Source organism: Aythya marila (genome assembly GCF_965140915.1).
Source record: "Aythya marila genome assembly, chromosome: Z".
Classification (NCBI taxonomy): domain Eukaryota; kingdom Metazoa; phylum Chordata; class Aves; order Anseriformes; family Anatidae; genus Aythya; species Aythya marila.
The window spans coordinates 16,935,959-16,954,171 of record NC_139080.1 but is presented as its reverse complement, the minus strand read 5'-3'; the positions used below and the strand labels follow the sequence as shown (position 1 = coordinate 16,954,171).

The 18,213-nt window shown below is 44.9% G+C and overlaps 1 protein-coding gene across 1 annotated transcript; it reads right to left on the bottom strand.

Moving 5' to 3' along the window:
• Positions 1-356: 356 nt before the first annotated feature.
• Positions 357-15,048, bottom strand: ISL1 (ISL LIM homeobox 1; the record flags this gene model as incomplete). Its single annotated transcript, XM_082782812.1, has 9 exons — positions 357-944; positions 3,152-3,319; positions 4,683-4,969; positions 6,640-6,899; positions 9,895-10,084; positions 10,896-11,004; positions 11,929-12,077; positions 13,562-14,225; positions 15,010-15,048. 9 exons carry the CDS (start codon positions 15,046-15,048, stop codon positions 828-830), a joined length of 1,983 nt encoding a protein of 660 aa, XP_082638938.1. The 3' UTR covers positions 357-827.
• Between the last annotated feature and the right edge of the window lie 3,165 nt (positions 15,049-18,213).

Below are 18,213 nucleotides of genomic sequence, written 5' to 3'. Positions count from 1 at the left end.
CGCTTTGTGGCAAAATAGAGGTATACCTTGTTGCAATGCTTTTATAAATTGGTTTTTAAAGAGTAATTCAAAAACCTATTTTTAATCGCTTCAGACTTGATAGAGGATGGATCTCAACCAAACAAAAACAAAACTCCGCTACAGTACATGCTATAAGAGACCCAGGAAACAACCCCTTGTTAAGAGTCAACTAAAAACAACATTGCAAACCAATGCAGCTCCACCTTCCTGCAATTAATCTTTCAACAATGCAAGGCTAAATCGTCTCTTTCCTGATGATGGAAAACCTACTGGAGCTCCTTTTGGCAAGGCAATGACCAATATAGAAACAGCACCATTCGGATTAGGAGGGACTCGATAGAAAGTCCCTCTACCTTGGTTTCTCTCTAAGATGTGCAGTCAAAGGAAAAGATAATTTTTTTTTTCACGTATTTTTTTTTTCTCTGAGATCCATGAGTACAAATCCTCTACGTTTTGAAAATGTCTTTTTTTTTATCCCCTTAAGAACACTGAATAGTGTTTTTTGTTTTTGTTTTCTTTTTTGTTTCTTTTGTTTTGCTTTTGTTGTTGTTGTTTGTTGTTGTTTGTTGTTGTTTTAATATTTATTCTAGTAAGATCCCATGATTGTCTTCACAGTGTTGCTACCATATTACCTTGTCTTTTCAAACATGATTCCATTCATTTCATGGAGTGGTTCCTTTACAGGGATGTTAAATACTTTTCCCCACTAAATTTCAGAGTCCCAATGCGATCATTTTCCCACTCTCTCCAACAGAGGTGAGGGCAAGGGCAGAAACAACAACAACAGAAATCTGAGTGAACGTTCTTCATGCCTCAATAGGGCTGGCTACCATGCTGTTGGGTGTATCTGGGAGCTGAGAGGACATGGATGCTACTTCACTTCCAGTAGAGTTGGAACCTGGTCCTCCTTCTGAGAAATTAACCTGGAAAAAAAAATAATAATAATAATTACATTTGTCACAATCAAAGAAGAGCTGCACTCCAAGAAAAAGAAAAATGCAAAAATAAATATACAGGCATGCAGCTGAATGGCCAGATACATTTCCATGGGAGTCTATGTCACTGTTGTTTTGTTTAATTACCCCACTGACTTCATACGAATCTTCTTCAGGACTTAGGCAAATCATGAAGGAAAAAAAAATAGATGGAGGGGGGGAGCAAACAACCTTATTAGTGCGGCTTTCTTCCATGTCTTGCAAGAGTGATGATCCCAACAGGATGTTCTTGTCAATTATTTAAGAATGTGTGTGTTTTTTGACACAAAACTTCAATGTTACATTTTTCCCCCTTTGTGCACTTATTAAAAGAAACCTGTGAGAAGCATCCAGGAGAAGAAAGCTTTTGAAACAAGCCATCTTATTTCACTTGCAATTTGAAGAATTTGGTATCTCTTTTAACAAGAGACAGTTTGATAAAGAAGGTTACACTTCTCCATCCTAAAGTGGTCCACGGCTCCTTTTAGTTTAGAAGAAGTGCTGGGAAAAGGCCTAATGTGAAGGATGGAACTTTGTTAATCCAAATGCATTTCTTTGGCACCTATCACAGGGTGATCCTATGATTAAGGCCCTTTCCAGAATAGAGAAGTGCCCTGAATGGTCGATTAACTGTCTGTTCCATCCACAATCTTTTATTTTATCTCTTTTCAGTATCAGACATTATGCACAATATACATCAATATTTATCTATCTAATGAATTATCCGTCTCTATATGTGAATATATTTGACCTATCCTTATTTGGCCTCTCCATATTCCACCATGACTTTTCTTTAGACCGATCCCTTAAATATATATATATATTTCAAAGGTTTTAAAAGTATCCTATTCTGTATAGGATACACAATAAACAAGGCAAATGAAGGATATCATTTTTTCTTGTGTCTGTTTGACAGCTTGATTAAAGCAGGAAAATGTTGCTTTTAGTGGTTACACAAAGTAAGATGGTGCAAACAGCTCTGTTTCTGTGCTGCAGTTTGTTGAATGAACATAGTGCTTGCATAGGCAAGCAGGCTGCAGCCTGCAACTTAGCAGGAAACAATGAAATAATAATAATAATAATAATAATAATAATAATAATAATAATAATAATAATAATAATAATAATAATAACAACAATAATAATAAGGGGACCCTGCAAAGGATTGTGATACTAAACTGTAAAAAGACTGAATATGTCTCCTGACACGGCTAAAAACTTTCATCTTCCGTCACTTATATGGAAAAAGATTCCTGACATATCAAAGAAGGGTCTGTATATTAATGTTTCATCATTAAGTATTATTTGGAATCACTGAAAAACCATACACAACATACCTTATTATATTAAAGATCTGGTTTTAACACACTTAGGCCAGGAAATTGAGTTAAGGTTGAACTTCTGTCCTTAATTCACCTGGTTGGGCCTAAGTATTGCTGATGATATGGTCCCATATGAGCTGCCAAATGATGTAGGCATAAGGAATTGAGTTAAAAACAGAATTTATTTAAAAATATCTGTTTTCTTTTGGCTTAAGGCAGTTCATTACATTGTTTGAATTTTGCATGTGAATACGTACTAACAATTCTATTTCCAAAGCACAACAACGTATGCTCTAGTTATATATTTGTATATATATAAATAGAGAAGTATAAAATGATATCGAGATTTATATAAGTAAAACAAGGAATTCAACATTTTAGTTAAACTGTTCATGTTTGTGGGACAAAAGAAGAATTCAGGCTGATGTTGCAACCACAGTTTTTAAGTCTATTGTATATTATAAGGTGAAAAATAGCCCGAAGTGGGAGTGGGGAACAAATTTTTGAAACTCCTTTCAGAAACGTGCATACAACTAAATGACACTGAGGAATAGTTTAGTATTTCAAGTGGAGGAGCTTTCGGTTTTCAGGGGCGTGCGAGCTGAATTAGACGCAGACGTGGGTCGGGCCTTACCCAGCTTGCACTCACCTCGACAAGATCTGCGGACCGTTTTGTACCAAGCCCTGCGAAATCAGTTTAATTCACTTCATTTACGGAGTGTCAAAATGCCCACCTCGTAATTTCAGGAAAACCCGGCTAGCCTGGATTGCTCATCTCCAGGGGCTGTGGGTCAGCGAACTCCCCCAGTGCTCTGGCTGGGAACCGACACTTACTAGCTGCTGAAAAGCAGGTTGGTCTATGTCACTCTGCAACGCGAAGTCACTCAGGACTTTCCAGGGCGGCTGGTAACTCTGCACCTCCACCGGGTTCGCCTGTAAACCACCGTCATGTCTCTCCGGACTAGCAGCCACCATCGGAGTTCCTGTCATCCCTTGGATATTCTGTAAACAGCCCAGCAAAAGATGTTAATGAGCTTGGTTAACTTTATTGTATATAAGCGCTGTGTCAATAAACTGCTTTCTATCTTATCTATACAGTCGCTTATATTTGCTTTGTTAATCTGCTGTGAATGTCTTACTCTATTCTACTTTAGGTCAGTCCATTTCTGCCCCGCTGCATTTATCACACTGGAAGTTTACTTTCTTTCCCTTTAATCCTCGTATTTCTCTCAAAGCATAACCTCCCTCCAGCCCCTCCCAGCCTTCTCAAACGCGAATAGCTAGTGTCTCGGCTGCCGATGGCTCGGCACAAGAAACGGTTAATCATGCTCGCTTTCTAGTTTGCATCCCGGCTGGTTTTGTTCTTAGTGACCTTAACTGGATCGTATATCCTCTGAACGATAAACCTGGGGAGCTCCAGTACCATGCTCTTTCAAAAGCAATAACTAAATAAATAAATATTAAAAAGGGAAACACCAGCTCCCCGGTATGCCCTGTGGATCAGGCACTGTATACAAAATAACTCCAACCCTCGACGAATAGATTGTTCAGGCGAGTTAATAACATCGTGTTTTATTGCATTCCAACACGGTAAAATGAAACTCCTTAAATTCCACTTAACTAGGCAGCCTTATGAATTAATAGTCATTCTCAAGTCAGTCAATATACAGAGAGAGAGTAACAGACTCTTCTTCAAGTAGATTAGCAACAACAGCAGAAAAAAAAAAAAAAAAAAAAAAAAAGTTGCAAGCAGAAAAGAACTCAATATATTTCTACGCAAGAACCATCTATCTATTAAGTAACCTGAAGACACGACGGTAATTCCAAAAACTTTGCACTTTTTTTTTTTTTTTTTCTACAGTAAATGCACCGAGAAACACACACATGTATATAAAGTGCTAAGGAAATACACCAAATTACCCTTTCACTCATGGGTTTTACTTCTGGGTTTACTCCTGTGTAAAACCATTGAAGAGGGTGAATGCGTCATTTTCCCTCAAGGAGTCCTTTGCATTTGCAATATAAATATTACACAAGGATGGGCTTTTTACATCCCATAAGCTCTGCAGGTCGCAATTCATGCTGCATAGAAGTTAGCCTAATCCACTGCGAATCCTCAGCCCCACAAAAATACATGTGTTCGCTTGAGCAGCCTATATCTGCTTCTCTCTGTGGTCTGTTTTAATTGCACTGAGAGCAGAACAAGCAGATAATATTTAAATGTTACTATTTTGTTGGTTTTAAGGGAGCTCCCATAAAATCAAATGCGCCCAATCGGCCCCAGAAGCTGGACAGACTGGCCTTAGCCTATGGGTTTCTCTTTAGGAAGGAAGGCAATGCATGGTCAGAGACTGAAGGCACTTACAGTTTTGTCATTTGGTTGCTGTTGCTGAAGTTGCTTCATCATGATGCTTCTCTTTTTGTCCTTGCACCTCTTGTTTTGAAACCAAACCCTGATAACCCTCGGGCTGAGGCCAGTCATTTCCACCAGTTGCTCCTTCATGAGGGCGTCGGGTCTGGGGTTGGCAGCATAGCAGGTCCTCAAGGTGTGAAGCTGTTTTTCGTTGAGGACAGTCCGGACTCGGGTGGTCTTCTCGGGCTGCTTGTGGACGTGGGGTCTCAGAGCTGGCTGTCTGGCAGAGATAGGTTCTGCTGTAAGGGAAGGGGAAGGGAGGAATAGGATCCCCATGAGTAGGAAACAGGGAGTCTGCAGAGGCTCTGAATCTAAGCCAGTGGGACAGGGGGAGGCGAGAGTGGTGGGAGTGGCGGGGGTGGGGGGGGGTGAATCCCTTTCAAAGGCCATTCAGGCAGTCACCTCTACCCGAGCTCTTGCTGCCGCCTCTGCTTTATGCGCTGGTAGAGTGACAGGACTGACATTTCTGACTCCACAGATAATTAATTTGCAAAAACAATCCACCCCTCCTAAAACCCTTAATGACAGAAGCTTGAACCTGTATGAGCCTAGACAGGGGAGGGTGAGTTAACAAAGGTGTGTGTGCATTAGGAAAGGAGGGGGAGGGTTTTATGTACTTATGTTCTGACAAATCACCAAAACAGTTTTTTGGCCCGAAAAATAATAAAAGAATACTTTTTAAAATTAATCATGATTCGGGTCTGCTTCTTGTATACTGAATCTATCTCAGTTTAGCCAGAGGCCACGATAACGTGTAACAGCTCCCGGCTGTTTGGTGCTTCCAAATTAAAGCATAACAAGCCAAATCCACTGCACCGTGACGACGGAGGGAAGTCCTGTGAGAGCTCCGTATCCCAGAGCTCAGGAGACAAGCGTCTATCTTAGAAAGTTGAGGTGTTAGGTGAATTTATGTCAACTTTTGTTGAATACTTTAAAAAAATGACAGGAAAAAAAAATAAATAAAAATTAATTCTTCCCCAATTTAAAAGTGGAGAAAAGTACGCCGGGCTTCTGACTTATCTGCTTATAACAATAAGTCAGCAATGATTCGATGAAGATAATATGGAGGGTTCAAATATTAGCAGTATTTTACCCGCAGACACAATATGCTTTTCAAAGACATGCACAAATACACCCTAGAGAGCACGTACAACCTTTCTAAAATTCCGAAATTATCTATTACGTGGTGTTTTTTTCCCCTCATATAGATATGTCACTTAAAAAAAAATGCTCAGAAGCAGGAAAGTAGCCCATTTAAACAAAGCAGTGTTTGTAAATAACCTTTCATATTATAGTTACTTGCCCAGCAACACTGCCGGCAAACATTATTTTATCGAGCTTTGTTTGTCTCTAAGAAACGTTCCTCTTCTTCTGCTAAGCGTCCCTAACTCTTAGCACATGGCGAGAACTAAAAGTGTGAGTAAAGTTGCAAGGTGGTTTGACTGCGAAGTGACAATGCTGAGTTTTAAGATGAAATTCTCATCAAATCACATAAAACGTTTCAAGACGGCAGAGTCACTTTAAAAGGCAATTACTGAAGATTAGTTTTTTGACAGTTTTAAATTACAGCCTAAGTGCTCGCCTGTAGTTATGAAGTCTATCTCTGCTCGGCCCCTGCTTCCACCAGTGCTTCAAGCAGCTTTTCCCCGTGCTCCGCAGGACCGGCCGCGGAGGGGTCCGCGCCGCAGACCTGCTCCCGGCCGTCGGGGGCTCGGGGAGGGGGAGCTCTCCCGCAGCCGCTGCCTGGCCGTCGGAGGATGCAGGCAGGCGAATGGGGGATGCTGCGGGGCGCGACCCCCGCGCAGGTGTCGGCAGCCGGACCCGTGGCGCTCCGTGGCCGCACAGGCTGGGAGGAGCGGAGCCCCCCAAACCCCGCGGGCTTCCTCCGGGCGCCTTGCGCGGGCAGTACCTGCCATCTGCAGCGGCCGGGAGGGGTGCAGGGGGCTGAGGGGGTCCCCGGCGCCCAGGCTGGCCCGCTCCACCACGTCGTGGTCCGCCCGGCAGAAGAGGCCGTCCTCCCGCAGCGCGAATTCATCACCGGGGATGAGCTGGCGGCTGCAGGCCACGCAGCGGAAACACTCGATGTGGTACACCTTGGCGCGGGCGCGCATCACGAAGTCATTCTTGCTGAAGCCGATGCTGCACTTGGCACACTTGATGCCGTATAACCTGAGCAGGGCCCAGCCCAGAGAGAAGGAGACAGGAGGGAAAGAGGGAGAGCACGGGGTGGGGGAAAGGGGAGGGCGAGGAATAGGGAGGGAGGGAGGGAGGGAGGGAGGGGGGAAGGAAGGGGAAAAAGAAAGAGAGAGGTTTTCAGTTGCGCTCGTGGGCAGCCCGTGGCTCCGCGTAGCCGCGCGACGCGCAGCACGCAAGATAAATAAGGCTTGAAAATACGGGAGCCAGAAGGGCAAAGGAATAAAACGGATTCTGCTGCTGGCGGTGCGCTGCCTACCTCCTTCCCTCTTCCCCTCGCCCCCCGCAATAAAACGTGGCGGAGACTCAGATACGGCGGTGGGCAAGGAAAAGGGACGGAAGGATTGGAAGAAAAAAATAAAAAAAAAGACCCCTCTCAGTCCCTGGGAGACGCCGACCTCCCGCCCCAGAGCCCGTGCTGCTCGGGGCCAGGGGGCGTCTGTGCCCTCACGCCGGCCGTCGCGGTGGGGGAACCTGACCTGGACGGGCCCGCAGCTGAACCGTCCCGCACGGGTACATTGGGGACAGGCGAAGCTGGCGAGGCTGACACCCACTCCACACACCCAAACAGGCCTGCCTCGCCAAGTGATTTATTTATTTTTTTTTTTTTTGAGAAACCTACTTAGGACTTCTGTCGTTTAACGCGTGGCCGGGCTCCCGCCGGCATAGCCTTCAGGACGCGGCTCTGCCGGCGCTCTTCCCCTTTCCCTCTCTCGCTAGGTTCATTTTATTTAACAGCTAGAGGCACACACACACCCTTATATCCTTATGTACATGCACACTCACTAGCAGTGCAACTCCCCTCCTCCGCCCCCTGCTAAAAGGCATTCTCGATGCTCTGGCTCTGCAAGCCAGCCTCACGGCTCCTTCTCCCCTCCTACTTTCTCCCACCTTGAACCGGGGTCGAAGCCCTACAGCACGAGTGAAAGGGCAACCTCTCGCCGACAGCCCCCCACAGCAACTACTGCATCTCTGGGAGGGGGTGGGGGGTTCCTCGTCTTCCGTGGAGGAGGGGGGGACAGCTCACCCGTTGGTAGATGAGCAGGAGAAAATGTTCCAACTCCGGTGTCTATAACTGCTGTCTCTCGGCTGCCACCCAGTACTCATTGCTAGTACTCTTTGGTATTAAGTAAAATTAATAATCTTTCCGCAAACCGCACAGATGCACACACACAAACGTGGATGCAATTCACAGAACTGTAAAAGCTGCTCTTAAAACTGAGCTAATATTCATTCACACCCGTTTCCTCACCAGTACACTTCGTTAGCGATACAGCCTGTGATGTATACTTGTGTGTACGTGTTTATTTACACACTTATTTAGCTTCTATAGACTTGTACTCGCCTTACATTCATACAATTTGCAAATTATAATGTTTAGAGAAACAACAACAAACTGTAAAACTGCTAAACTACAAAAGAGCAGAGTGTATGCATTAATTGGTACAAAAGTTGGAGGGTGTTGCCTACATGCCTGACAATTATAGATTAGGCTCATGGTCTAATTCAAAGCCGACTTGCACATAATGGACAACTTACTTTTAAAACTGTAGCAAATGAAGTGTACTGCGCAAAAACTTATAAGAGTTACATTTTTGTTGTTGTTGTTTTTTAAATTTCTCCCACTGAGTTCCTGCAGGAGGTAAGTGAGTACACCTCAGTCTAAAACGTTTTCCCTTCATGTGAAACTTGTGAAAGGATGACGCTAGTAGCACATCTCCAAAGTGCGATTGAAAGAAGATAATAATAATAACAATAACAATAACAATAACAATAATAATAATAATAATAAGGCTCTTTTTTGCCACAGTAAAACTTTGAGAATAACCTCACGGCATGGCTTGTACAAATGATCTGGTTATGAATTGTGTACTGGAGAAGAAAAGACTCAACCGTTTTATTTCAATTCAGAATTACAAAGAAACTAGAGAAGGTATTTTAGGAGGGTAGGTAGGTACTTGTTCCCAAAACTTTCCGAAAAAAAAATTATTTAAAAAAAAAAATAAAAACACTGTCCCTACCTCAGTGTCAAAGTTCTGGTTTTTCAAGCCCAGTAGAAGACACCGAAATGGATCAGTATGACCCAGGAGAACAAATAATAAGCACTCTCGAAATTCCCGCTTTGGTTTCTCTATAGTGTCAGGATTGGCAACTCTCACATTTTATCAGTTACCAGATTTTAATGTGAGGAAGGAAGCGGTTCCATTATCTAAATATACCCAATTGTTCGCCAACAGATGATGGGCAATTTGATCTGCTCTGTCTAATTCATCAGTACAGATAAGATAAGAAAGAAAAGACAGTCAGATATCACCAAAGGGGTTAATATTTAAAAAGATTATGTCAGTTATTTTAACGAAGAAACGTTTCAATCTAGGTTTTAACCTTCCCATAAAAGCTTTCTTCATTCTGAAAGAAACTTCAACGTGTTTTCTGTTCTTTTACCTATTTGTTTTTTAATAGGCCTAGTTTATTTTTATTTCCCCCCACGTATTTATTTTTACGGCATAAATGCTTTAAGTGGTTTTCTTTTGAGTGCCATTATGGCTTTGCAAAAAAACAAACATACATTTCTTAGGTCATGTTAAAATTGCTCAGTTCTGCGTTGTCCATAATTCTATGCTATTGAAAACATTCTCCCTTACCTACGATTTCCCACTTTGATAGAATCACAGGATACGTTGCCAAAGTCCTCAGGAAGGTCCCACCGAGTCGCTAGCTGTTTCTGAGTGTGGTTTTGTTTATACAGAGATTTGCATTTGAATTTGTGAAATAAAATCTTGAAGACTAGAACTCTCCCTCCCACCCCCACCCCCGTCTGTGTACCTTTGGAAAATCACTTAAAATATAGCAATTGCCCATTTCTCACTATTTTTCCTCTCCCTGCTTCTTTTAGATTTATAAAATTTAATAAATAAATAAATAAATAATAAAAATCTCACCGAAGAATTAAACAATGTAAACGGCGTACCTGATATAATCTCTTTTACAGTAGGTTTTTCCATCCCTAACAAAGCACGTACAGGTCTCGTCCAAATACTGATTACACTCTGCACACTTCAAACACGCCGCATGCCATTCCAAATCCGGAGAAACCCTTAGAATATACTGATCGTGAATTTGATTGCCGCAACCAACACATAGGGAAATCAGGCGTTTTTCTGAAATGAAAATAAATACATGATTGACTAACCATTTATTCTCCTACAGAGATAAACACTTTTAGTGTCGTTCCCTTATAGGGCTTACTCTGGGAGGGTTTTTTGTTTGTTTGTTTGTTTAAAGAGTACTACACTTTTGGATGGTAATTGAAGTGTGCCATCAAAACCTTGCCTCGTTTAGTAGGGAGGCGGAACATATGTTAAAATGCAGATGTGAACATTTTTCGGGGTGAAGGTCCTCATTTCAAGAGCCTCACACAGAATCAAAACTCCAAACTTCATATTTGTTATATTTTTATTTTATTGTTTGCTCGTTCGGATTCCTTTCCTTACAGGGAGAGCACCTATACATTACATATAATTTTTTAAGAGGCTCTGATTGGAAACGTTGCATGCTTGGCTCTTGCGCTTCCCATTCAGCTCTTTGACATAGAAGAGGGGGCTCTAGGCTGTTAGCAAGAACAAGCATCATTAAGGTTGTCACTTGCTCTCTTTTGCAAGTCTAATGCTAATTCCCCTAGACGAACTAGGTGCTGGATAGTCAGACAGCCTCACTGTAGTCTATCACGAAGAGAATTTAAGTCTCCGTGTTTGGTTAGCCCATTAAAACCTTGCCTGCTCCTCAAACTTTAAAAAAGAGCAGGACCCCAGGCTATTAACATACAAGGCTACGAGGTTAAAACACAGCAAGCATGCAGGCATGGCAACAAAGGCACCTTCTCTACCATTCAAATGAAGTTCAGCTCGCCTGCCTGAGACGATTACAATAGATAGCATATTTATTCCAACAACGGTAAAAATTCCGCCTTACTTTTTGGTGGGTCTCCCATGTCTCCCATATCTGTAAGAGGGTGTAATGTCCACAGTGAAATGGTGTACGGTTTCGTTTTAAGACCCCAAAGTAGGTTTGAGAGCTGTCGCTAAAAAAATAATAAAAAATAATCAAAAATAATAAAAAATAATCAAAAATCAGAAGTATAACAACAACAAAAGGAAAAAAATAGAGACTGTAAGCTTAAAAAAAAAAAAAAGCAAAACAAAAACACCACCGGCGTGGGAGATACTGTCAGGGCTGCGGAGAGAGAAGGGGGCGCGCGGCGCCGGGTGCGCGGCGGGGTCCGGCCGCGCGGTGCGGTAACTGCGCGGTGCGGCGCGGTGCGTTTCGGTGCGGTGCGGTGCGGCGGCGCGGCGGTGCCGGACTGGGCGCTGGCGGCTCGGGCGCTCGCCTCGCCCTTATCTCTTACTCAAACTTCTCTGCTCCAACTCAGCCCGCTCGCCATTGGCCTGACGTCATGCGCGGGGACGTCACGGCTGCGCGGCGCCCATTGGCTGCGGGCGGCGCGGCGCAGCTGCCCTCATTATCATATTTCAGCGCCCGGCGGCGCGGCGGCCCCAGCGCGGGGCTCTCGCAGGCAACTTTTCCTCTCTCCTCATTTGTATTTCTCTTTATACTTTCTGCCTGTCGCTCTCCTCCGTCCCTGCCGCTTATCTCCCGTCACACCTTTCATTTTCCTTCCCGGCCCCGCTCGGGCTCCTCCACCCCTTCCCCCTCGCGGGCTCGCCGTGCCGTATTTACTTTATATATAATATATAATATATAATATATAATATATAATATATAATATATAATATATAATATATAATATATAATATATAATATATAATATATAATATGTTATATGTTATATGTTATATGTTATATGTTATATGTTATATGTTATATGTTATATGTTATATGTTATATGTTATATGTTATATGTTATATGTTATATATATTATATATAATGCGTACGTAAAGGTATTATATTTGGGGGGAGGGTGGTGTTAATCCTGCTATTTCCTACCCGAGCGTTTATCTTTCCCAGGCGGCAGCCGCCGCTGCTCTGGCTCGCCCAGGCGACGCTCCCCTGATCAGGGAGGATAGACTGGCTGGCTGGGCATGGCCCCAGCAGCAAAATGGGATTGTTTATGTTTTCCTCCAGCCTCCTTCTCTCTTAAAACTGTGAATAAAAGCTTCAAGTATTTCTGTTAAACACGAGATCGAAGTAGGTACAAATATTTACCTTAAATTGTCTCTAAACACTCCCTCCCTTCTATTTATGTTTTCCAGTCCCTTTTAGATCCTTTTCCTTTCTTTCTCTCTCTCTCTCTTTCTTTCCCCCCTCATCTGTAAATAGAAATGCATCTTGTGTTTGGACGGTTTCTTAGCTTGGCCGAAAATGGAGGTTCGCACAGAACAGTGGAAAGCTCCTGTCTTTCCCCTTGGAGAATCCCTTTAAAAACAAACAAACAAACAAACAAAAAAAAACAAAAACAAAACAAACAAAAAAAAAAAACAAACAAAAAAAAAAAAGGGGGGGGGGGATAGGACGCGAACTCTGCCGTTTGAGTGGCGCTGGTCCCTCGAGGAGGTGTTGGATGCTCAGATCCGCGTCGAGGTGCGGCAGAGTGCAATACCCGTGCCCCCGGCTGCGCACCGGCGCAGAGCACCCGGCAGCTCGCTCTGCCGTGCACCGGCCCCTGCGGAGCTGCTGGCTGCAGCAGGAGGTTATCTGAAAGCTTCCCGAACCAGGCAAAATGCTACTTTCCCGTGGGCACTGATTTCTTTTGGTGTGTTTGCAAAGGGCAGGCTCCGCTTAGGCTACCCACTGCGTCTCCTTTAGTCTATGCTCGGAGCTGCAGCGGCTCCCCAGCCTATGCACCCAGAACCATCAGAATCCACACACCCAACTTAAACGTCCCATTTGGAGTTTGTTTAGATCCCATTTTTGTGTTCTGTTCCATATGGGGTATTACACCGCCCTCATCAACGTAGTGTATAAGTGCCCTCCAATCACTACTCATCAGGATTTTTTTTTGCAGTCATCACATTTTTTTTTTTAAAGGCAACCGACGAGTCTAGAGTTTGGGTGAAAGAGAGGCAAAAGCCATATTCATACGGAATATCTTCCCGCAGGGAAATCTGGCTGCAATGAAACAGACAAGAAAAAGTTCTGAAACTTGCATCTGCTGATGAGACAGCTGCTAAACAACAGATCTCCTCGCAGTCCTAACTTAGTTTGCAAGATGTTTTCCTTTGCAAAGCTGAGGGAGCAAACACATCCTCCAACTTTATTTCAAACAAGAAGTGGGACTCAGCTTTGGCACTTGTAGAGATAACTAAGCTGTCTTAAATGATATCAAGATAGTGTCAGGAGGTAAAGATATGGTTGCAAACACACACACACTTACTTTACATATTCGACGTTTATATAAACAGTGGGAAACGCAACCCTGTAAAACGATTGCTTCTACTTCCAAGAAACTGGCGTTACACATACATGTGTACATTTACGTATATGCGTATACATATGTATATAAGAGATTACCTATTGATGTAGTTTATAATTCTGTGTTTTAGCTGAGTAACCAAAAAGCAATTATCAAGAATTATCGCTTGTCAGCTCCTGACAAGCCCGGCACGTGTTTGGGGCAAACCTTTGGAAATGGGCACCTTCGCTCCCATCGACACTGACGGCTCTGCAGGAGTGGGCTTGGGGAGCACCGCTGTGACCCCCACCCCCGCCATCCGCCTCCCCGTGTTCCGCAGCCCGCAGCAACCCCGCCGCGCACCCCCCGGCTCGATGCGGCCGCTCCCTGGCAGGGCCTCCGTGCGCACATCCCCACCGCCCGCGGAAGGCGAGATGCGGTGCTCGGCGTGAGCAGCGTGGCGAGGGCTGCGGACACGGGAAGAGCGCAGCACTCCGCACGGGTCGGTTCCCTGCCGGCGGCCCCTTCCCCAGCCGGCCTCTGCCCGCGCCGGGGCGCGCAGGCTGCGCGCAGGCGGGCACCGCGGCGACCTCTGCTGGTCACGGGGCGACCGGCCGCGGCCCCGCGCGGTGGGCGCGTTTCTGACCTTTTGTGCCTTTCCGCCCCGGTATTCTGCAAATATCCACCCCCCCTCACCGCTGCACGGAGCATGCCGATTCCCCCTCTCCCCGGGTGACCTCGCGGGCTGCGGGCTGGCAAAAGGTTCGTGGTAATTAAAAAATAAAGAGGCATCCCAGTGATCGAGAACAGCATCCACGGATTCTGTGGGAGAGGCTGAAGCGGGGAAGGTGTTTTTCCGTTCTCCGTCTTGTGCATTTTTCCCCGTGGATGTCTACGTTCCCATTTTAAAAATTTAGTCTGATTAAAAATACACACATCCCCAACTCTGAAAGAACGCATTTTATTTTCCAGCGTTTCATCTTTACTTGAAAATAATTTAGTCTTTTTAATTCTATTAAGACCCCATCCCATAACTTTTTTTTTTTTTTTTTTTTTTTTTTTAAATCTACTACTTCTGGCAGAGGTTATTGCATTTTAAGCTTGATTTTTGCAAATGATTTGCAATAAGTGAGAGACCTGTCTCCGCCCCAACAAACTAGGATTGGGAAGAAAAGGAGGGCTTTGATCAAGGGTTTTTTTTCCCCCTCCTGTGCTACTGATTTGCTTACTGTGTATTCGATTCGCGTTCCCAGGAAGGCGAAGCTCTATATTTAGCCAGCATCAGAATCGGGTTTAGGGGAGTGGAATAATAAGTGGAACTGCCAGTTTCAATGAATAAAGTATTGAGAGAAAAACCTCGCTGAAGGATTTCTCTTTTATGATATCAATATACACGTGAATGGGAAGACATAAAACGGGATTTGTACGTTTGTACGTATTTGGGACACTTCCAAAAGTGTGTATATATATATATATATTTTTTTTTTTTGCTTGCTTTTTTTTTTTTTTTTTTTCCTCTTCTTATATATTTACTTTTGGGAAGGGGGCTTGGGGAGCCTGCTAAAAGTCGGTGGATCTACATAGCAATCAATACCTTTCACCACTTTGAGGGGCTCAAATGAGATTGTATGCGTTCGAGGGAAAAAGAAAAAAAAAATAGCAAAAACAAAACCAACCCAAACCCCAAATCGACAGCGGCGATTAACCCTTTCCATCCCGTAAAGAACAGCTATTAATTCTGCCCTGAGATTGTTTAGTGGCGAAAACCGGGAGGGCTCCAGAGGGGAAAATAATAAAGTAAAGGGGGGGGAAAAAAAAACTGCTTTGATAAATGAATAAAGTAGTGGTCGTTTTCGGAAAGGAGGCAGCTTTAACAGTCGAGTGAGATGCCCTTGCAGTGAGGGCTAGGGGCCCGTCGCTGTCGCCGTCCAGGCTCGGAGCCTCGCAGCGGGAGACAGCGAGGTCCCTGCACGCAGAGCGACTCCGCCTGCGCTTAGGATGGGTATTTTTGCCCCACCGCACCGCGATGGCTCGGTAGAGCCTCGCCACTCGGGCACACGGAAAGGATCTTTCAGTTTAAAACTTTTCTTGAGGCGCATTGGGCAGAAAAAATGTTTTCCAAAAGGGAAAACCTCCCTGAGGTTCCGACCTCCCCTCGCTGCCTTGCGGGATGCGGCGAGGACCCCAGCAGTGTGTCGAGAGTGGACAGAGGTTTCTCACAGGGCTGAAACGGGAAACATCTCAGCGGGAAAATCAATCACGAAGTGTATTAGCTGCTCCGGGAGTAGGCTTTGAGTCGTCTAGAGGTGTACGATCTTAAATCTTCAAGTCTTAGCTACTGGAGGGAGAAGTGTACGGAAACAGTACTAAATCTATCAAAGCACAAGAAAACCTGTCAGTGGGCTTCTGCGCGTCCAGGAAACCTTCGTGACTTTAATAATGCCATTTGACTTGTTAAATCTTGTTACCATAATGCCATCCTTTCTTCCTGGAGCCTTCCCGGAGAGCCCTACCTCTAGCACAAGGGCAGTGGCACCGGCCCCTCTTGAATCCGGGCTGCAATAGGCAGGCTGGAAGGGGGAGCACAGGCTGGGGAACAAGGTCTTTGGCAGCTGTAGGAAAATAAACCCTAGAGGTTCGGGTGGCGGGAGGAAAATCCTCTAAGATGCTAAGAAAGTGGCAGAACCCTGTGTAGGAAGAACGGTCCGGTCGACGGCTGGAAAGCCCGATTTCTCCTCGGCCAAGTGCCTCCTGGCTTCAGCGCCGGCCGAAGACGGGGGACGGGGCGGATGGAGCATATTTATTGCTTTAAACTTTCCCCTTTGTTATCTTCCCCGTGTCAGGAAGTGTTCGAGAACAGGAAATAGAGAGCGGATTTTGTCTCTGGGGTGAACAAAAGTCTCTAGGTAGCGAGGTTTCTCAAGGCCCGCTTTTCAGCCACGACTCCAACGAGGTCCCTCCGGGGAGGATCGGGCCCCGTTGTTCTCACCGAGAGGGCCGGAGGGGAGCAGCAAGCCAAGCCCGGCTCCGCGCCGGCTGCTGCGGCCCACTTCTAAGGGTACAGACTGCCGGGAGAAGGGGGGATGTGGGGCAGCGGGAAAACTCTGTCCACACGGAGCTTGTCTCGCAAGGAGTGTACGTGGGGCCACTTCCACACCATACACATGCTCGTTCTCAATGGAAATTTTCTTCTCCAAAACAGCCCGGACCCCTAGCTCTGGAGTGTGGCTTTAGAGGAAAAAAAACAAAACAAAACAAAACAAAACAAAACAAAACAAAACAAAACTTTAAATAATTAATAGCAACATCATAATCAACAAAATAACAACAGCACAAGCGGCAGCGAGATGGCCGAGGGGGACGGTGCTGGCAGGGAAGCGCAGGATAGCTGCGGGGTGGGTGAGGTTTGCCCGCTCCTTGGCTGCCTCGCCTGCCTCGGGGGGCACCGGGGTGACCCCTCAGGGGCGGCCCGCAGCGCTTGCTTTGGGGTTCGCGGCTCCTGGCTGTGCAGCAGAGAGCGGAGGCTCCGCGCCGCGCTGCTGCCGGGCCGGCTCTGGCTGCTCCGCGTGGTTCCGCGGGGGCTCACGGCTGCGCGGCCGCCCGGCCGGGGCCAAAACGCGGAGCCAAAGGCGGAGGGGAGAGCTGCAACCCCCTACGAGCGGCACCAGCTGCCGTACAAAGGGGCTCCTCCTGGCTAAGGGAAGGCGCCTTCCATCTGAAGCAATTAAGCATTCATTATCGCCACCCTGCTCACTGCGACGTCTTTAATGTCTTAGGAACTTTGGATATTTCTATGTGGAAGGCAATGGCCGGGTTTCCTTCTGACAGGCTCACTCTTTTCCTCTGCATCTCACTGACCTTCGCAAAGTGGTTTCAAGGAATGGAAGAATATATATATATGCAAATACTAATAAAAAATAACGGCAAAAACTTAAAAAGAACAACTGCAAAGGAGAAATGGCAGCAAATAAATGAAGCAATATAGCAACGAGAAGTTGGCACTTGGTAGTGGATTAGTTGTCTGATGGGCAGTGATCTGCTTTAGACTTTGCAGAGGGTATATCACCCAGTTTTGGTCATTATAACTCGTATTTACTGCTTCCCAAAAGAGCACAATAAAATTGACAACTTCATTAAAAAAAAAAAAAAAAAAAGTGTTCTATTATCAATATATTTGCATGTATTTTATAAACAAGCACACAGACTTACCTGCATGGAGGTTAGGCAGGTCAACTTAATTAGCTGAAGAGAATATATGTGTAAACACAAAACGATGCCCCGTTAAATTAGCTTCGACCTTGTTGCTTAGACCTTGAAAAACAAATCTTGTAAAATGAATGACCAGACAAACAGTAGGGAGACCCAGAAAGACGAATGAACAAGGAAGAGTTAGAAGATGTTTACCTCAGTGTTCGGTGTGCTTGCAAATATCATTGCAGATCCAGCAGTGCAGTTTGTGCTGGGAAGAGTTTGCCTTGCTACTGCAGGGGAAAAACAAACAAGCAAACAAACACACACACACAATTTGCATAATAGCATCTATGCAAGTTTCACAACTGCAGACACAAACTTGTTAAAGTGGTGACATAGAAAGCAGGAGAATTCTAAGTGATAGTGGTCTAATCAGCACGTTAGAGAAATGAATTAAAGACAGACTGTGACCCTTTGTACAATAATTTCTCATGCATGAAAGCAAAAGAATGGGGGAGGGGATTTTTATGTACTGTCCACTGTTCAGTGGTCTCTGTTTTGAACAGGGACAAATAAAAGCCATCAATAAATCATAAATCATACATTAAGAGCAAGCACACACAACATACTTGTATGGCTTAGTATTTTTTCCCACTAGTAGGACATGTGCCATCCATTACTTACGAAGA